The following is a 21,769-nucleotide window of genomic DNA, read 5'->3' on the forward strand; positions in this document are numbered from 1 at the left end:
CATTGATGAAGCAGCTGAAGATGGTTGGGCCTAGGACACTGCCCTGAGGAACTCCTGCAGCAATGCCCTGGGGCTGAGATGATTGGCCTCCAACAACCACTATCATCTTCCTTTGTGCTAGGTATGACTCCAGCCACTGGAGAGTTTTCCCCCTGATTCCCATTGACTTCAATTTTACTTGGGCTCCTTAGCGCCACACTCGGTCAAATGCTGCCTTGATGTCAAGTGCAGTCACTCTCACCTCACCTCTGGAATTCAGCTCTTTTGTCCATGTTTGGACCAAGGCTGTAATGAGGTCTGGAGCCGAGTGGTCCTGGCGGAACCCAAACTGAGCATCGGTGAGCAGGTTATTGGTGAATAAGTGCTGCTTGATAGCACTGTCGAGGACACCTTCCGTCACTTTGCTGATGATTGAGAGTAGGCTGATGGGGCGGTAATTGATTGTATTGATTCTGTATTGATTAAGACCTGTGCTAATGGTGTTAGCTCTGACACACTCGTCTCACTCTTGGCCGAATGATCCGCTCGGACAGGCAGTCATACAGATCCCACCCAGCTGCTCAATGTAGCTTCGCTACCTTTTTATGAAGCTACATTGAGCATCTGGGTCATCCATGAGCAGTTCGATTGATCGGCACTCCTGCCACTGGACTCCTTCCACCACTTGGTGCACTTTGGCCAAGTGTGTAGTACCTACAGGATGCACTGCAACAACTCAGCAAGATTACTTGACCAGAACCTCCTGGTCCCTGTGACCTCTACCACCGAGAAGGACAAGAACAGCAATGGCCTGGGAACACGTTCACCCCCAACTTCCCCTCCCAGTCACATGCCATCCTGACTTGGGTCTTTATCGTTGTTCCTTCAACATTATTGGATCAATATCCTGGAATTCCCTACCTATCCGCTGTTATTTGTTATTTATATTAATGATTTGGATGAGAATTTAGGAGGCATGGTTAGTAAGTTTGCAGATGACACCAAGATTGGTGGCATTGTGGACAGTGAAGAAGGTTATCTAGGATTGCAACGGGATCTTGATAAATTGGGCCAGTGGGCCGATGAATGGCAGATGGAGTTTAATTTAGATAAATGTGAGGTGATGCATTTTGGTGGATCGAATTGGGCCAGGACCTACTCCATTAATGGTAGGGCGTTGGGGAGAGTTATAGAACAAAGAGATCTAGAAGTACAGGTTCATAGCTCCTTGAAAGTGGAGTCACAGGTGGATAGGGTGGTGAAGAAGGCATTCAGCATGCTTGGTTTCATTGGTCAGAACATTGAATACAGGAGTTGGGATGTCTTGTTGAAGTTGTACAAGACATTAGTAAGGCCACACTTGGAATATTGTGTACAGTTCTGGTCACCCTATTATAGAAAGGATATTATTAAACTAGAAAGAGTGCAGAAAAGATTTACTAGGATGCTACCGGGACTTGATAGTTTGACTTATAGGGAGAGGTTGGATAGACTGAGACTTTTTTCCCTGGAGAGTAGGAGGTTTAGGGGTGATCTTATAGAAGTCTATAAAATAATGAGGGGCATAGATAAGGTAGATAGTCAAAATCTTTTCCCAAAGGTAGGGGAGTCTATAACGAGGGGGCATAGATTTAAGGTGAGAGGGGAGAGATACAAAGGGGTCCAGAGGGGCAATTTTTTCACTCAAAGGGTGGTGAGTGTCTGGAACGAGCTGCCAGAGGCAGTAGTAGAGGCGGGTACAATTTTGTCTTTTAAAAAGCATTTGGACAGTTACATGGGTAAGATGGGTATAGAGGGATATGGGCCAAGTGCAGGCAACTGGGACTAGCTTAGTGGTATAAACTGGGCGACATGGACATGTTGGGCCGAAGGGCCTGTTTCCATTTTGTAAACTTCTATGATTCTATGATCCTCATTATAAGAGCACCATCATCATAAGGACAGCAGTGGTTCAAGGAGAAGGCCCACAACCTCAGGGCAAGTGGGGATGGGCAATGAATGCGGCCTTCCCACATCCCAAGAACAGATAAATAATGAACTGAGCTAGGTGGTGTCAATTTTTCCTTTAATCTTCTAGTTTATCCTGCAGTTTGCAGACAGAATTAACTGGCTATACCTTTTAAATCCGGATGAATGCACAGGGAGTTTATTGAATTGCAAGTTGAACCAGATCTCTCGAAACTGCAGGTAGAAATGGCCAATTTTCAAATCACAGCACAGTCCATTTAATCACTCGCTCAGTGATTCAATTCGAAGCAAATCTGGATACACTGCACAAAATCCCATGTTCTGCGGCTGACGTGATTAGACTAATGCACTGTGTTGCTGTCTCCAGGTAACATTTGGCAGTCGATTGACTATATTTTATGTGCCAAGCTTTAGAAAGAAGGAGCATTTTATGCCAGGATCAGGATTTTATATTTAAGTGCTCTGTTTGGCCGTGGCTAAGTGGGTCGTACGCTAGCCTCTGTGTCAGAAGGTTGGTTGTGGGTTCAGGTCCCACTCTAGAGACTTGAGCACAAAATCTCGGCTGACGCTCCAGTGCAGTACTGAGGGAGTGCAGCACTGTCGGATGAGCCGATTTTCAGATGAGATGTTAAACCAACTCTGCCCTCTCAGGTGGATGTAAAAGATCCCACGCCACTGTTCCAAAAAACAGGTGAATTCTCCCTAGTGTTTCGGCCAAAATTTATCCCCTCAACCAACATCACTAAAAAACAGACGATCTGGTCATTATCATAATGCTGTTTTTGTGGGAAATATTTCCATTCATATGGCACCTTTTTGTGTTGGAATATCTCAAAGCACTTTATCATTATCATTGCTGTTTGCGGGACCTTGCTGTGTGCAAATTGGCTGCCGCGTTTCCTACATTACAACAGTGACTACACTTCAAAAAGTACTTCATTGGTTGTAAATTCATCAACTGGGCATTCTGTACTAGCAATGTCCCACAGGCAGCCATACACCCATTGGGATGAATGACCCGTTGATCTGATTTTGGTGATAGGAGGATAAGGGAAGAACATTGACCAGAAGAACCCCCTTTGCTCTTCTTCAAATAGTGCCGTGGGATCTTTAACGTTCACTTGAACCACTGGAACAGGCAGACAGGAACTTGGTTCAACATCTTAGCTGAAGGACGACATCTCTGACAGTGCAGCACTCCCTCAGTACTGCATTGCAGCCTCAATTATATATGAGTCGGATTCACTTGGGGGAGTGTGTGAGGGGAGGGTGAAGTTGTCAAAACAGTGGGCACGGGGGAGGGGGGTGAGATGGGGACGGGTGGTGAGATCAGCTACTTCTGTGTAACACTGATTTATCCACACGAGGAAAATCATAGGTTTGAACTATCAGGAGATCTGAGTTGATTTTCCTAAAAAAAAGAACCTGTAAGGGACTTAAAAGCAAGGGTAGTGACTCAGTGAAGGCACTTTACAGGAGCATTAACAAACAAAAATTTGACACCGACCCACATAAGGAGATATTAGGACTTAGGGAGAGACATCCAGCAATTAGGGCCCAGGCAGCTGAAGGATAGGCCGCCAATGGTGGGGCAAAGAAAATTGGGGATGCACAAATTGGGAACGGTTGCATAGTGGTTATGTTACTGGACTAGTAATCCAGAGGCCTGGACTAGTAATCCGGAGTTATGAGTTCAAATCCTGCCACGGCAGCTGGGGAATTTAAATTCAATTAATTAAATAAAATCTAGAATTAAAAAAAACTAGTATCAATAATGGTGTCCATGGAACTACCGGATTGTCATAAAAACTCATCAGGTTCACTAATGCCCTTTAGGGAAGGAAACCTGCCGTCCTTACCCGGTCTGGCCTATATGTGACTCCAGACCCACAGCAATGTGGTTGATTCTTAATTGCCCTCTGAAATGGCCTAGCAAGCCACTCAGTTGTTCAAGAAGGCAGCTCACCACCACCACCTTCTCAAGGGCAAATAGGGATGGGCAATAAATGCTGGCCTCGCCAGCGAGGCCCACATCCCATGAACGAATAAAAAAAAAACAAGAGGCTAGGACAGGAGGAACGCAGAGATCTCAGAGGGTTGTAAGGCTGTAGGAGGTTACAGAGATAGGGAGGGGCGAGGTCATGGAGTGATTTCAAGACAAAGGCTAGAAATACATCATGGGTCAGTCAGTATCTGAAAGGAGAAGCAGTACGGTTAACATTCTGAGCACAGGCCCTTTGTCAGAATGGGCTGGGGAATTCAGGTCTGATTTAAATCACAACTTGCATTTCTGTAGCAATTCCTCAGATACAGGAAAAAATATTTCAGAGGACTTCACAGGGGTGGGGAACAAAAATGGACACATAACAGGAGGGAGTAGGGGAACAGAAAGTGTTGGGAGGGGTGAGAGCACGGTCGAAGAGAAGGGTTTTCAGGAGTGCTTTTGGAAGCAGGGAGAGATAGGTGGCACGGTGAAGGGGGTTTAGCGTTCACAAATAACAGGGGTCCAATGAATGGGGGAGTGTGAGGGTGAGGATGGTGTTAGATGCCGCAAAGAGCAAAGTGTGAGCCAGAGTCTGTGGAGCCGTGGATGAGACCAGGACGTAGGACTGATAATCACTGAGATAAGGTGGACAAGGCCATGGAGGAAATTGAAGAAAGTACTTATTTATATGGTGTCTTTCACGACCTCAGGACGTCCCAAAGCGCTTTGCAACCAATGAAGTACTTTTCGAACTGTAGTCACTGTTGTAATGTAGGAAACATGACAGCCAATTTTCGCCCAGCAAGGTCCCACAGACAGCAATATGATAGTGACCAGATCATCTGTTTTTGGTGATGTTGGTTGAGGGATAAATATTGATCAGGACTCCCCTGGGGCGAACTCCCCAGCTCTTCTTCGAAAATAGTGATGTGGGATCTTTTATGTCCACCTGAAAGGGCAGACGGGGCCTCGGTTTAACATCTCCCCGGAAAGACGGCACTTCCGACGGTGCAGCACTCCCTCGGTACTGCACTTGAAGTACTGAAGGCGCCAGGAAAAGAGCCCGGAGAAAGGAACGATGGGAGTCTGAGTGAGAATGCGGGCCAGGGTGTTGCCGAGGCTGGAGGCAGGGAGGTGAGGAAGGAGAGCTGGAGAAATCAAGCCTTGGGTCAAGCAACTTAAAATACCACGAACCTATAAACCTCTGCTCGAGCGGGAGTTGGGAGGGGGGTGGTGGGGAGAGAATAGTGCGAGCACAAGCAGAATTCTGCACCGGTCGTCTCTTTTTATAAGATATGAAATCAAAAGAAAGATGGCAACCGAAGTCACAGTTCCTTACACCCGAGAACCAATGAGGGTAAGGCAGTGGGGAAAAGTAATATAAGAGACGTCTGCTGCAATTACTGAGTGTTGTGTGCGTTTGCTTCCTGCAGCTTGGGAACCTGAGCCGAGTGCTTGACAAGATTAACGGTGTGGCAAGATGTCCCTATGATCCCCGACACAATTCCACTGCCGTGATTACCTCACGTGGAGATCTGTACGCAGCCACTGTAATAGACTTCTCTGGTCGTGACCCTGCGATCTATCGTAGTTTGGGAAACGGCCCTCCTCTCCGAACGGCTCAGTACAACTCCAAATGGCTCAATGGTAACTAGCAAATTCTCGTGTTTCTTTATGTGTGTGTGTGTGTGTGTGTGTGCGCGCGCGTGGGTGTGGGTGTGTGTGTGTGTGTGTGTGGAGGAGGGGACGATAATTAAACTTATCTCTATCGTATCCGAATCCTAACTACATTTTTTATTAAGAAAAGGCGGTCTCATCGACGTGCGGTGGACAAATGCACTGTCCAGTGTCATACGGACCAGTTTCAGTGCCCACTCGCACCAAGTCCCGTTCTCCCATCACCCCTGTGCTCGCTGACCTCATTGGCCCCCGATCCCCCTCATCCTCGTTTTCAAATTCCTCCATGGCCTCGCCCGTCACTATCTCTGTAACGTCCTCCAGCTCGCCAACCCTCCGAGATCTCTGCGTTCCTCCAGTTCTGACCTCTTGCGCATCCCTGATTTTCATGGTTCCACCATTGGAGGCCGTGCCTTCGGCTGCCTCGGCTCTACGGTCTGGAATTCCCTCCCTAAACCTCTCCGCCTCTCTCTCCCCCTTTAAGACGCTCCTTAAAACCTACCTCTCTGACCAATCTTTTGGTCACCTGTCCTAATATCTCCTCGCTCGGTGTCAAATTTTGTCTGATAATCGCTCCTGTGAAGCGCTCTCGGACGTTGATGGCGCTATATAAACGCAAGTTGTTTTTGTTGTTTCATAATTTTTTTTATTCGTTCATGGGATTTGGGCGTCGCTGGCGAGGCCGGCATTTATTGCCATCCCTAATTGCCCTTGAAAAGGCGGTGATGAGCCGCCTTCTTGAACCGCTGCAGTCCGTGTGGTGAAGGTTCTCCCACAGTGCTGTTAGGAAGGGAGTTCCAGGATTTTGACCCAGCGACAATGAAGGAACGGTGATATATTTCCAAGTCGGGATGGTGTGTGACTTGGAGGGGAACGTGCAGGTGATGTTGTTCCCATGTACCTGCTGCCCTTGTCCTTCTAGGTGGTAGACGTCGCGGGTTTGGGAGGTGCTGTCAAAGAAGCCTTGGCGAGTTGCTGCAGTGCATCCTGTGGATGGTACACACTGCAGCCACGGTGCGCCGGTGGTGAAGGGAGTGAATGTTTAGGGTGGTGGATGGGGTGCCAATCAAGCGGGCTGCTTTGTCCTGGTTGGTGTCGAGCTTCTTGAGTGTTGTTGGAGCTGCACTCATCCAGGCAAGTGGAGAGTATTCCATCACACTCCTGACTTGTGCCTTGTAGACGGTGGAAAGGCTTTGGGGAGTCAGGAGGTGAGTTACTTGCCGCAGAATACCCAGCCTCTGACCTGCTCTTGTAACCACAGTATTTATGTGGCTGGTCCAGTTAAGTTTCTGGTCAATGGTGACCACCAGGGTGTTGATGGTGGGGGATCTCATTTGTACCAGGCGGTAAATGGGCAAACCAACAGCCCTTAAAGGGACTGCTCCAAAAACATTTTATTTTGGGAGGGGGTGTAAAATTTTGTGGGCTCGGAGTGAACAGGAATGCTCCTCCTTGGCCCCCTCCAAAGTACCGTGGCTGGCTGCTGGCCCCTGGGTAGGAGCCACCCTCGGCCGTTGTCCCCCCCCCCCGCCAACCATCCCATTTTACGGCCGACTTCCGGCTGGTCCTTCTTACTCAAGCACTGGATTTTCCAACCCTCCCCCCCCTGCCCCACCCATTTGATCTGGCGAGCTGCCCGGTAGTGCTCACCGTGCACCGGGCACCTCACCCACTGTACTTTAATGGTGCCCAAACCTGAAGACGGTCGAGGTCTCCCGGGTAATCCATTGCCTGAATCTGCACCCGATTTTGAGCCCGATATTCGAACCCGCGTCCATCCCAGGCCCCGTGATCACACACCTAACGAGCCCACAGACACGCCCTGTATCGAGGTATTGGAGTTATAATGTTTGGAGAGATACAAACGGGGTGGGTGGGCACCAGATTAGGGCCACGGTTCGCTGCCTCTCACTTCTGTTCCATTTGTTTTGTCCGGTGCCTCGCCTTCGTTTTTGCAGAACCAAACTTCATCTCGGCTTACGACATCGGCCTGTTCATCTACTTCTTCTTCCGCGAGAACGCCGTGGAGCACGAATGCGGCAAGACCGTCTACTCCCGCGTGGGGCGGGTGTGCAAGAGCGACATCGGGGGCCGCTTTTTGCTGGAGGACACGTGGACGACCTTCATGAAGGCCAGGCTCAACTGCTCGCGCTCGGGAGAGATTCCCTTTTACTACAACGAGCTGCAGAGCACCTTCTATCTGCCCGAGCAGGACCTCATCTATGGGATCTTCACTACCAATGTGTAAGTGCACGTTTGATCTACACAGCACGTGCCCATCGATCTCCCATGGCATTGGACGTGGGGAATCAAGACCAAGTGTTGTATTCAGGTGAAGCCGGGGTTGTGGGGGGGGGCGCTAAATGGACCAGGGCGTGAAGACATAATTCCACCCCCATTTTAAAGTCTCTTCACGTTCTTTCGATATTATTTCATTGAATCATACAATCATACAGCACAGAAGGAGGCCATTCCCCCCATCGTGCCTGTGCTGGCTCTTTGTAAGAGCTGTCCAATTAGTCCCACTTCCCCTGCTCTTTCCCCATAGCCCTGCACATTTTTTCCCTTTAGGTATTTATCCAATTCCCTTTTGAGAGTTACTATTGAATCTGCTTCCACCGCCCTTTTAGGCAGTGCATTCCAGATCATAACAACTCGCTGAGTAAAAAAAATTTCTCCTCATCTCCCCCCTGTTTTTTTTTTGCCAATGTCAGTAAATCTGTGTCCTCTGGTTACTGACTCTTTTGCCACTGGAAACAGTTTCTTCTTATTTACTCTATCAAAACCCCTTATAATTTTGAAGACCTCTATTAAATCTCCCCTTAACCTTCTCTGCTCTAAGGAGAACAATCCCAGCTTCTCCAGTCTCTTCATGTAACTGAAGTCCCTCATCTCCGGTACCATTCTAGTAAATCTCCTCTGCACTCTCTCCAAGGCCTTGACATCCTTCCTAAAGTGCGGTGCCCAGAATTGGACACAGTACTCCAGCTGAGGCCTAACCAGTTAAGCATAACTTCCTTGCTTTTGTACTCTATGCCTCTATCAGTAAATGTCATGATGTGGAGATGCCGGTGATGGACTGGAATCTATCAATAAAGCCAAGGATCCCATATGCTTTTTTAAAAGCCTTATCGACTTGTCCTGCCACCTTCAAAGATTTGTGCGTGTGTATTTATATTTGCATTATAAGTTCTTATGTCTATATTCATAATAGAAACTCACCATGCTGTAATTAAATCCTCCTGCCAGTGGTGGTACTGTAACAAAGGAAGGCGTAATCAGAGTGCGATAAGTTTACATAGGCAGTTCCCATTATAAATGTGGATAGGAATTTATAAGGGAAAAGTTGACAGACATATGATTTTTTTACATATATTTTTATACACACACATAGGAATACAGTACCTACTGGAGTCAAAAGTCTGACCAATAGGCAAGTTCCTTATTGTTACGGCCTTGAGCGAGAATGGAGATTTGAAGCTACATTGGATGTTTCTGCTGAGGATCCAAATTTTAAATGTTTTAGCTCCTGCTGAGAGCTCTTTTCTTCTGGAAAAGGGGATATGAATGATAATCATTCTTTCCTACCACGCCTCAAGCATTGGGTTTGGGGAGCAAGCCTATGGCTTAGTGGTAACCTGCCCACCGCTGGGTCAAGAAGGTTCAGAGGTTCAAACCCCGCTCCAGACCCTCTCGGCGAGTGGAGCTCTGGCTCTGAATTCTGGGTTGACAGGAGCACTGATGTCGCGGCTGTTAATCAGCCTGCGAATCACTTCACACTGTTCTCCAAGGAAAGAGTGTGAAGATATGAGAACAACAACCCTTTGGTTTTGAGGAACTTGTGATACCAATTCAAGGAACGTGAATTTAGATGTTGAGAAATGCATTTATACCCTAATGAGAAACGATAGAGAGACTTTTTTACAAGTATCATAGAATCGGTTGCAGCACGGAAGGAGGCCATTCGGCCCATCGAGTCCGTGCCGGCTCTATGCAAGAGCAATCCAGCTAGTCCCACTCACCTGCCCTGCCACCTTCAACGATTTGTGCACTTATACCCCCAGATCTCTCTGTTCCTGTGCTCCTTTTAGAATTGTGCCCTCTAGTTTATGTTGCCTCTCCTCGTTCTTCCTACCGAAATGTATCACTTCGCATTTTTCTGCGTTAAATTTCATCTGCCACGTGTCCGCCCATGCCACCAGCCTGTCTATTTCCTCTTGCAGTCTATCACTATCCTCCTCACTGTTTACTACCCTTCCAAGTTTTGTGTCATCTGCAAATTTTGAAATTGTGCCCTGTACACCCAAGTCCAAGTCGTTAATATATATATCAAGAAAAGCAGTGGTCCCAGCACTGACCCCTGAGGAACACCACTGTACACCTCCCTCCAGTCCAAAAAGCAACCGTTCACCACTACTCTCTGTTTCCTGTCACTTAGCCAATTCTGTATCCATATTGCTACTGCCCCCTTTATTCCATGGGCTGCAATCTTGATGATAAACCTAACATGTGGAACATTATCAAATGCCTTTTGAAAGTCCATATACACCACATCAACTACCCTCTCTGCTACCTCATCAAAAAACTCTATCAGGTTAGTTGAACATGATTTGCCTTTAACAAATCCATGCTGGCTTTCCCTAATCAATCCACACTCGTCCAAGTGACTGTTAATTCTGTCCTGGATTATCATTTCTAAAAGTTTCCCCATCACTGTGGTTAAACTGACTGGCCTGTAGTTGCTGGGTTTATCCTTACACCCTTTTTTGAACAAGGGTGTAACATTTGCAATTCTCCAGTCCTCTGGCACCACCCCTGTATCTACGTATGTTTTGAAGATTATGGCCAGTACCTCCGCAATTTCCACCCTTACTTCCCTCAGCAACCTAGGATGCACCCATCCGGACCGGGTGACTTATCTACTTTAAGTACAGCTAATCTTTCTAGTACCTCCTCTTTATCAATTTTTCGCTCATCCTATATCTCAACTATATCCTCCTTTACTGAGACTCTGGCAGCATCTTCTTCGTTTGGTAAAGGCAGATGCAAAGTACTCATTTAGTACCTTAGCCACTCCCTCTGCCTCCATGAGTAGATCTCCTTTATGGTCCCTAATTGGCCCCACCCCTCCTCTTACTACCATTTACAGTTTACATGTCTGTAGAAGACTTTTGGATTCCTTTTTATGTTAGTCGCAAGTCTATTCTCATACTCTCTCTTTGCCCTTCTTATTTCCTTTTTAACTTCCCCTCTGAACTTTCTATATTCTGCCTCGTTCTCACTTGTATTATCAACCTGACATCTATCATACGTCCCTTTTTTCCGTTTCATCTTACTCACTATCTCTTTTGTCAACCAGGGAGCTCTGGCTTTAGTTGCCCTACTTTTCTGCCTCATGGGAATGTGCCTAGACTATACCCAAACCATCTCTTCTTTAAAGGCTGCCTATTGTTCAATTACAGTTTTGCCTGCCAATCTTTGATTCCAATTTACCCGGCCAGATCTGTTCTCATCCCATTGAAATAGGCCCTCCTCCAATTGAGTATTTTTACTTTGGAGTTATAATACTATGATCACTGCTCCCTAAATGCTCCCCCACTGACATTCGCTGTACTTGGCCCGCCTCATTCCCTGGAACTAAGTCCAGCAAAGCCTCCTTCCTCGTTGGGCCAGAAACATACTGGTCAAGAAAGTTATCCTGAACATATTTCAAAAATTCTTCCCCCTCTGTGCCCCTTATATTATTATTGTTATCCCAGTCTATATTAGGATAGTTGAAGTCCCCAGTTATCACTACTCTATAGCTTTTGCATCTCTCTGTAATTTCACTGCAAATTTACTCCTCTATATCCTTCCCACTAGTTGGGTGGCCTATAGAATACATCCAGTAATGTAATGGGACCTCTTTTATTTCTTAACTCTAACCAAGTAGATTCTGTCGTTGACCCCTCCAGGACATCCTCTCTCTCCAGTACTGCAATATTCCTCCTTAATCAATACTGCCACCGCCCCCCCCACCCAACTCCTTTCTTTCCCTGTGCCAGTTTGGCTCAATTGAAAGCATTCTTGCCTACTGAGTTAGAAGGATATGGCTTCAAAACCCACTCCAGGACATGAGAACTTAATCTAGGCTGACAATTCAGTGCAGTACTGAGGGAGTGTTGCATTGTCAGAGATGCCGTCCTTTGGATGAGACCTCAAACTAAATTCCTGTCTGTCCAGTGGTTCAGGTGGACAGCACCATTTGAAAAAGAGTAGGGTTTCTCACTCAGTGTCCTTAGACAATGCCGCCATCAATAAATTAACTGGCCATTCATCTTGCTGTGTGCAAAATGACTGCCATGTTTGCCTACATAGCAACAGTAACTGTTGTACATGAGTTTTGCAGTCGGAAGTGAAGAGTTTTGGGATGTTTCTGAGAGTCATGATAAGGTGCTATACAAGTTCCTTGCTTCCCTCTTCTATTTTAGCAGTCATTTTGCATTTCTATAGCTTCTTTCATGCCCTCAGCTCATTCCAAAGCACTTCACAGCCAAGTATTTTTGAAGTCTGGTCACTGTTGTAATGTAGGAAGCCCGGCAGCCAATTTGCACGCAGCAAGGTCCCACAAACAGCAATGAGAGAATGACCAGATAATCTGTTTTAGTGACATTGATTGAGGGATAAACATTGATCAGGACACCAGGGAGAACTCCCCAGATCTTCTTCAGAATAGTGCTATGGGATCTTTTGAGAGGGCAGACGGGGTCTCAGTTTAATGTCTCATTCTGAAAGACGGCACCTCTGACAGTGTAGCCTCCCTCAGTAATGCACTGAAGAGTCAGCCTAAATTCTTTGCTCAAGACTTTGGAGTGGGACTTAGAACCCACAACCTTCTGCCTCAGAGGTGAGAGTGCTACCCACCAAGCCACAGTTGACATTGGACTTCAAGGGTTAAGTTACGAGGAGAGATTACACAAATTGGGGTTGTATTCTCTGGAGTTTCGAAGGTTATGGGGTGATCTGATCGAAGATCGAAGTTTATAAGATATTAAGGGGAACAGATAGGGTGGATAGAGAGAAACTATTTCCGCTGGTTGGGGATTCTAGGAGTAGGGGGCACAGTCTAGAAATTAGAGCCAGACCTTTCAAGGGTGATGATTAGAAAACATTTCTGCACACAAAGGGTGGTAGAAGTTTGGAACTCTCTTCCGCAAACGGCAATTGATACTAGCTCAATTGCTAAATTTAAATGTGAGATAGATAGTTTTTTGGCAACCAAAGGTATTAAGGGATTTGGGCCAAAGGCAGGTATATGGAGCTAGATCACAGATCAGCCATGATCTTATCAAATGGCGGAGCAGGCACAAGGGGCTGAATGGCCTACTCCTGTTCCTATGTAACATCTAACAGCTGACGTGGTTGATAGGGGGGGAATAAACAGATTTCTATCCCTCATAAGCAGGAATTCAGGACACCTTTATGCATTTGAGCAGAGAAGTGGTTATAGTTTGCTTGTTCTTTGCTTGCCCTTGCTTCAGGTGGCTTGATGTGAGGCCTAAGCTATTGATGCTCTGTAACTGGTCACTCGAAAGTACATCAGAATGGTCACAGATGACCTGCTGTCCAGTCTCTCCCCTCCAGTCCTCCCCTGCCTTTATTTTCTCCGTCTGCCCTCTCAGGTGGATGTAAAAGATCCCATGGCACTATTCAAAGAAGAGCGGGGGAGTTCTCCCCATTGTCCTGGCCAATATTTATCCTTGAACCAAAATCACTAAAAACAACAGATTATCTGGTCATCATTACATTGCTGTTTTTGGGATCTTGCTATGCGTAAATTGGCTGCCGCGTTTCCCTACAATACAACAGTGACTACACTTCAAAAAATACTTCATTGGCTGTAAAGTGCTTTGTGACGTCCTGAGGACGTGAAAGGCGCCATATAAATGTGAGTTCTTTCCTTTTTTGTTTCCTCCTTCCCCTCAACATGGTTGAACTTCATAGGAACACCACAATCTATGAATCTGTGCAGATTGCTGGAGCCTTACTCGGGAAGTTTTTTCCCCCAGTGCTGGTTAAACACTACTATACTTCTATAACAAAAAAAAAATTGGCACTGATTGGAAAGGTCTTTAAACAGCGGGGGGGTGGGGGAGGGGATGATGGGGGATACTGGGGAATGGGGCTTTTTCACCCAGTTAAGGGATTCAGAGTTGGATATTGGCACGTGTCGGAAAGTGTCTGGAATTAGCAGCTCTGCTCAGAGTTCTCTTTCTCTCTGCTGGAACTCGGTTCCGCTGGGATGGAGGCTGCCAAAAAGTAAAGCATTTTTGACCCCCAAATGGCTCTCATTTCTTTTCCCTGGCCTCGATTCAGATATGGGGCTTGGGAACCAAAGGATAAAGCTTTGAGTGTTCTCTGCTAGCCAAATACATGCGATAACCTTGTCCGTCTTTCTTTGAAACTTCAACTTCTGTTGCCCATTTCTGCTTCTTCTTTCTTAAAAAAAAAAGTACAAAATTTCTTCCCTGCTCGTCATGAAGGTGATGCCCCATACTGGAGTTCAGTTCCTCAGATACCTCCTCTGGGTCTATTTTTTTTTGTTCGGACAATGCAGATCACGGGGCGATACGCTAGAAGCATTTAAAATTATGAAAGGATGGGACAGGGTAGATAGAAGCAGATTGTTTGCAGTAATTGAGGGACTTAGAACAAGGGGCCAAAGATACGAGATTAAGCGCAAGGGATTTTTGAGCAGAGGACAAGGGAAACTTCTTTACGCAGAGATGTTGAGAGGCTGCGGAATTCACTTGCAGTGGTTAGCGGTTGAGGCAGAAACTATGTCAACATTCAAGATTAGATTGGATAGATGGATGAAGGAAATGGGGTGAAGGGAGATGGGAACAGGGTGGAAAAACTTGTTTGGGGCTATTAACTTGCATGGAGGTTAAACGCCGACACGGACTGATTGGGCCCAAGGCCTGTTTCCGTGTTGTAACTTCTACGGATTTCTACGTGGTTCTGTTTCGCCCTGTACTTCACCCAAGCGTCCATTCTTCATGTGTAACCCTTCAAATTCTTTTCAGGTCAAAAACAGCTGTGGGATAAACAAACTACGGCCGGGGGAACCTGGAAATACGCCGGAGGCCCTGTTGAATTTAACGGCGGGACCTCATTCGAATTTATTTTTTCCCCCCCCCCCCCCCCCCTGTTTCCCGCCCAGCAGCCGGCCAGATTGAGAGGCTGGCTGGCTGTCGGGCACAAAGGCCTGCGGTGGAAGGCTGCAGCCGGGGACCGGAGGGAGGGAGAGATCGCGGAGACGGCATTGGATCGCGGTGGGGGGGGGGGGGGGGGGCGTCGGCCTGGAGATCCTTGTTGGGGGGGGGGGGGGGGAATCCAATCGCGGGGAGGAGATTGCTGGGGTCGGGGGTGGGGGGGTTGGATCATGGGAAGGTAGACCAATCGCGGCAGGTTAGCTTGGGGGGGGGGCCGGGGGGGAAGCACTCCTGCTCCTCCTGGCCCACGAGCAGTGCTGGAGAAGCACTTACTTACTGGAACCAGCAATTCTAGCCTCCCCTTAGCCCTGGGAAACCCGGCCTGCAGCCGTTAAATACAAATGGCTGCTAAAATCTGAGGCAAGAGGCCTCATTAACATATTTAAATTACTGACCCGCCTCTTGAGAGCGGGTTACACGCCCAACCCCCAACCCATCCCGGTTAAACTGGAAGTAGGAGCGTTCGTGAAGGTTTGGGGTCGGGTTTCACAATTTTAAGGATTTAACCTCTCTCCCCCCTGTCCTGAGGGGTTAAAATCCCCCCCCCAATGAGTTCAAATTCCACCTCGGCATACGTGGGCTGGCACAGGGATAAAAATGACCATGGAAGCTCTTGGATTGTCATAAAAACCCAACTGGTTCACTCATGTCCTACCTGGCCAGGCCTACGTGTGACTCCAGTCCCACAAGATGTGGTTGACTCTTATTGCCACCTGAATTCACTCAGCAAGGCACTCAGTTGTAAACCAAACACTTCACAAAAAAGCCCTTCTTAATGCTAATAGGAATGGGCAATAAATGCAGCCACGTCCCAAGAACAAATAAATCATTTTATTTTAAGTAAATAAAGGGAAGAGCTTGCATTTATATTTCGTTTTATTCGTTCATGGGATGTGGGCGTCGCCGGCGAGGCTGGCATTTATTGCCCATCCCTAATTGCCCTTGAGAAGGTGGTGGTGAGCCACCTTCTTGAACCGCTGCAGTCCGTGTGGTGAAGGTTCTCCCAGAGCGCTGTTAAGAAGGGAGTTCCAGGATTTTGACCCAGCGACGACGAAGGAACGGCGATATATTTCCAAGTCGGGATGGTGTGTGACTTGGAGGGGAACGTGCAGGTGGTGTTGTTCCCATGTACCTGCTGCCCTTGTCCTTCTAGGTGGCAGAGGTCGTGGGTTTGGGAGGTGCTGTGGAAGAAGCCTTGGCGAGTTGCTACAGTGCATCCTGTGGATGGTACACACCGCAGCCACTGTGCGCCGGTGGTGAAGGGAGTGAATGTTTAGGGTGGTAGATGGGGTGCCACTCAAGCGGGCTGCTTTGTCCTGGATGGTGTCGAGCTTCTTGAGTGTTGTTGGAGCTGCACTCATCCAGGCAAGTGGAGAGTATTCCATCACACTCCTGACTTGTGCCTTGTAGATGGTGGAAAGGCTTTGGGGAGTCAGGAGGTGAGTCACTCGCTGCAGAACACCCAGCCTCTGACCTGCTCTTGTAGCCACAGTATTTATGTGGCTTGTCCAGTTAAGTTTCTGGTCAATGGTGACCCCCAGGATGTGATTGTGGGGGATTCGGTGATAGTAATGCCGTTGAATGTCAAGGGGAGATGGTTATTGCCTGGCACTTGTCTGGCGCAAACGTTACTTGCCACTTATCAGCCCATTATATAGCGCCTTTCAAGACCTCAGGACATCCCAAAGCATTTTACAGCCAATGAAGTACTTTTGACTTGAGGTTACTGTTGTGATGTAAGAAACGCGGTAGCCAATTTGCGCACAGCAAGCTCCCACGAACAGCAGTGAGATTAATGACCAGATCATCTGTTTCAGTGATTTTAGTTGAGGGATAAATATTGCCCAGGGCATCTGGCAGAACTCCCCTTCTTCTAAATAGTGCAGTGGGATATTTCATGTCCACCTGAGGGGGCAGACGGGGCCCTCTCATCCAAAAGACGCGCCTCAGTGCAGCACTCCCTCCATGCAGTGAATGGCGTTTTGGAATGCTGTTGGGGCATTCCTGCGATTTTACGTCCCTTAATGCTAAAGGATAGAAGATCTCGGGCAGAGCACCTGAGATCTTCCGGTAAGTCACCCACAGCGTGCGAGGTTCCCTTGGATGGAGTGGGGCTTTGGAAAGCTCCGCCCTGAGCCACTCAACCATAGTGACCATAAGACCTGAGCCCGATCTGGTTCTCTGCCAACTTCCATGTCACGGGTTAACAATCTAGAACAGGACCCAATGCTGATATCCTATCTACCACTCCCCAAGCTAAGTCCAAAATACTGAGGCTATTTGTAACACCCCAAATACCACTCCAATGGAGATCAACTCAGCTGGCTCAGTCCAGGAATCAAACCTGGAATCTTCCTGCTCTGTGCGGCTCATTTCACCACTGGGTGGTGCATTTTCCCTCTGACACGTCGGAGAAACTTCAATCTTCATTCGCCTCACATATTTCTCCTGGGTCGGGCAGAAGTACCAATTAGATAAACCTTTGAGGCAGAGGAAGATACAAGGCTGTGTGATTAGTTTGGGGTTGATGCAGGGTTATGGAGAGAGTGTGGGGCAGTGGGATTAGTTTGGGATTGATGCAGAGCTATGGGGAGAGAGCGGGGCAGTGGGATTAGTTTGGGATTGATGCAGGGCTATGAGGAGAGAGCGGGGCAGTGGGATTAGTTTGGGATTGATGCAGGGCTATGAGGAGAGAGCAGGGCAGTGGGATTAGTTTGGGATTGATGCAGGGCTATGAGGAGAGAGCGGGGCAGTGGGATTAGTTTGGGATTGATGCAGGGCTATGAGGAGAGAGCGGGGCAGTGGGATTAGTTTGGGATTGAAGCAGGGCTAAGGGGAGAGAGCAGGGCAGTGGGATTAGTTTGGGATTGATGCAGGACTATGGATGGAGTGTGGGGCAGTGGGATTAGTTTGGGATTGATGCAGGACAATGAGGAGAGAGCGGGGCAGTGGGATTAGTTTGGGATTGATGCAGGATTATGGGGAGAGAGCGGGGCAGTGGGATTAGTTTGGGATTGATGCAGGACTATGGGGAGAGAGCGGGGCAGTGGGATTAATTTGGGATTGATGCAGGGCTATGAGGAGAGAGCAGGGCAGTGGGATTAGTTTGGGATTGATGCAGGGCTATGAGGAGAGAGCGGGGCAGTGGGATTAGTTTGGGATTGATGCAGGACAATGGGGAGAGAGCAGGGCAGTGGGATTAGTTTGGGATTGAAGCAGGGCTAAGGGGAGAGAGCAGGGCAGTGGGATTAGTTTGGGATTGATGCAGGACTATGGATGGAGTGTGGGGCAGTGGGATTAGTTTGGGATTGATGCAGGACAATGGGGAGAGAGCGGGGCAGTGGGATTAGTTTGGGATTGATGCAGGATTATGGGGAGAGAGCGGGGCAGTGGGATTAGTTTGGGATTGATGCAGGACTATGGGGAGAGAGCGGGGCAGTGGGATTAATTTGGGATTGATGTAGGGCTATGGGGAGAGCAGGGCAGTGGGATTAGTTTGGGATTGATGCAGGACTATGGATGGAGTGCGGGGCAGTGGGATTGGTTTGGGATTGATGCAGGACTGTGGGGAGTCCGCAGTGCAGTTGGATCTGCTTTGAATTGATATAGCATAGAGCTGACATAGAAATGGTGGGCCGAATGACCTCGTTCTGTACTATGAACCTCTATGGGTCTATCAACAAACAAACAGGCAGGAAAGAACACCTTTGATGTGTTACGCTAAAAACTGAAGCAAAATTCTGTGCCCGAGAACACGAGTCGCTGGGAGCCATTTCTATCCCCCTCTCCCCCACCCTCCCGACTACCAAACAGAAAGAGCTTGTTTATGCCTTTCGCTCGACTCAGTGAATGAGGCTCTTTGACTTCGAAACCTGCAAAGACCACAAGTGTTTTCTGTTTTTTTCCCAAAACAATCTGATAGATTTCAACCCGTGACTAATCCGTTGCGAGTGGAGATGGAGGGATTACATGTCTTTGTAAGGGAACCAGTAATTGCCTTGGCAGTTGCCTTTAATGGCTCTCACTTATGTCTCCAATGTTTTCGGAGGAGATGTTGTTGCTTTTTTTTTTAATGAAGTTAACATAAGGTAAGGGCCCACAATCTGTGCAAAGCGAATATTTTACCAGGCACAAAGTGACTCCAAGCAACTCGATATAAACAGCCCAGGCTATGTTACTGCTAAGAGATGTAGGCACCAGGGAATGGTAGGATGTTATAAAAAAAGAAAGCATTGCGTTTACTTGGCACCTCTATCATCTCTGCCTCAAACATTTCTAAACGCTTCATATGCAGTGAATTGCTTTTGAAGTGCAGTGACTGGTCACTGGGAAATGGGACAGCCATTTCGGATACACCACAAAGAGCAACGCGTTTTTGGTTGAGGAAAGAATGTTGGCCAGGACACCCTGCACTTCATCGAATAAGGGATCTTCACCGCTCACCAAAACAGGCAGGTGGACCTTGGCTTAACATCTTATTCCCGGGACTGCATCTTTTAAAGTGCAGCACTCCATCAGCAGCAATAACAACAACGACTTGCTCCTTTAACGTAGTAAAACGTCCCAAGGCGCTTCACAGGAGCGATTTCAAACAAAAATTTGACACCGAGCCAAAGAAGGAGATATTAGGACAGGTGACCAAACGCTTGATCAGAGAAGTACGTTTTAAGGAGGAGGGAGAGGTTTAGGGAGGGAATTGCAGCAGTTGGGGCCTAGGGCAGCCGAAGGCACGGCCGCCAATGGTGGAGTGATGAAAATCGGGGACGCGCAAGAGGCCAGATTTGAGGAGCGCAGAGATCTCGGAGGGTTGTAGGGCTGGAGGAGGTTACAGGGATAGGGAGGGGGGGAGGGCCATAGTGGGGGGGATTTTAAAAGGAGGATGAGAATTTTTAAATCGAGGCGTTGCTGGACCGGGGGCCAACGTAGGTCAGCGAGCACGGGGGCTGATGGTTGAACGGGACTTGGTGCGAGTTAGGATACGGGCAGCAGAGTTTTGCTATACCTTAGGTTGTGTGCTCAAACCCTTCTAACCCAGGAGTGAGACTGCCATCAATTGAAAGCGAGCTGACATGCATGTAGGGTTTCCTGCACTGCAACAACTTGCATTTTCATTTTGGCTTTACTGTTATGAAACATCCTAAGGTGCTTTGCAGAGAAGAGAGCTGAGCAGCAATATAAGGGTTAGGTGAGGTGACAATAAATCTGGTTATTTATGAGTTGACACCAGAAACAAAATGACCATGAAAACTGCTGGGTTGCTGTAAAAACCCAGCTGATTCACTAATTCCCTTCAGGGAAAGGAACTTGCCGCCCATCCTCAGTTTGGCCTACGTGTAACACTAAGTAAACTGGTAGATGGGCTCCAAAGGGGCCTAGCAAGTCATTCAATTGTACAGTCAACAATAATTTGCATTTATATAGCGCGTTTAGCATCGAGAAACACCCCAAAGCACCTCACAGAGACGCAATCAAAAAATGGACACCAAGCCAAAGAAGAAGATATTAAGAGGTGACCATAAAATTGCTCAAAGAGGTGAGTTTTAAGGAATCTTTTAAAGCAGGAGAGGGAGGTGGGGAGGCGGCGGGGTTTGGAGAGGGAGTTCCAGAGCGTGGGGGCTGGACGGCTGAAGGCACGGCCACCAGTGGTGGGGCGAAGGGAGGGAAGATGCACAGTCGCTTTCAGGGCAACTCGGAATGGGCAACAACTGTGGCCTTGCCAGGCATTGCCCTCACCCCAAGAACAATTTTTTAAAAAAATAGTATGACTGCCCCAGTAAGTTTCTGGTTCTGATCAGGATGTTTGAGTGCCCAAATTGTCCAACGATTGCCGACGGAGAGAGAAGGAGAATCTGAGGATAGGCCTGTACTTGTTGCTCTCGTACATCTGTTAGCTTCCAGCTGCAGAGCGCCATTGGGAAAAACCCGGGATTTATTTTTTAAAATGGTCCATTCTAGAAAAGCAATTATGTATGTCCCCTATAGGCTTTGGGCTCTATTGCAAGTTTTGATCTGTTATATATAATGTTTTGGATGGTTCAGCGGCTGTGGATTCAGGTGCTAGGCTGGTCTGACACTTGAGTCCACCGGGCATGTGCGGTGCCCTTTTGGACGAGGGGCAGGAGGGGATTGCCTCTTCGAAGAGGAATCCTTCAGTTCAGAGAAGCAAAACTCACGTCGTCCATGTCTGCTGAAAGGCTGAGAGACCTCAACAAGTGGGCCACTTGCCTAGACGCAACCTGCCAACATGTTAGAAATGCGAAGCGTGGTAGGGAGAACAAAGAGGAAGATTTATTGACATGAAAGTTTGTGATTACTGGTCCATATAATTAGATTTGATGTTAGGTCTTTGATGTTACACTACACATTAGTCTTCAGTTGCTGGAGCTATCAATGGAAAAGAATGAAATTGCATTTATATAGTGCCTTTCATGACCTCAGGACGTTCCAAAGCGCTTCACAGCCAATTAAGTACTTTAGAAGCATAATCACTGTTGTAATGTAGGAAATGCGGCAGCCAATTTGCGCAAAGCAAGCTCCCACAAACAGCAATGTGACAATGACCAGATAATCTGTTTTTTAGTGATGGTGGCTGAGGGATAAATAGTGGCCAGGTCACCGGGGAGAACTCCCCCTGCTCTTCTTTGAAATAGTGCTGTGGGATCTTTTACATCCACCTGAGAGGGCAGACGGGGCCTTGGTTTAACATCTCGTCTGAAAGACGGCACCTCCGACAGTGCAGCGCACTCTGCATTGGCGTGTCAGCCGAGATTAAGTGCGTAAGTTTCAGGAGTGGGACTTGAACTCACAACCTTCTGACTCAGAGGCAACTGAGCCATAGCTGACACTTAATCAATCAAATAATGGGAGGAGGGGGGGGATTGGTGAAGAATGCCTCCCCTGATTGAGC

The 21,769-nt window shown here is 47.7% G+C and overlaps 1 protein-coding gene across 6 annotated transcripts in view; it reads left to right on the forward strand.

Moving 5' to 3' along the window:
* sema5ba (sema domain, seven thrombospondin repeats (type 1 and type 1-like), transmembrane domain (TM) and short cytoplasmic domain, (semaphorin) 5Ba) overlaps positions 1 to 21,769 on the forward strand; it is a 300,621-nt gene that overhangs the window by 167,749 nt on the left and 111,103 nt on the right. For all 6 annotated transcript variants that reach the window (XM_067987078.1, XM_067987075.1, XM_067987080.1 and 3 more), the window contains 2 exons: positions 5,365 to 5,578; positions 7,567 to 7,852. In XM_067987078.1, coding sequence (XP_067843179.1) covers positions 5,365 to 5,578; positions 7,567 to 7,852 — 500 coding nt within the window. The remainder of the gene's footprint in view (positions 1 to 5,364; positions 5,579 to 7,566; positions 7,853 to 21,769) is intronic.

Source organism: Heptranchias perlo, chromosome 7 (assembly GCF_035084215.1).
Source record: "Heptranchias perlo isolate sHepPer1 chromosome 7, sHepPer1.hap1, whole genome shotgun sequence".
NCBI classification, from domain to species: Eukaryota; Metazoa; Chordata; class Chondrichthyes; order Hexanchiformes; family Hexanchidae; genus Heptranchias; species Heptranchias perlo.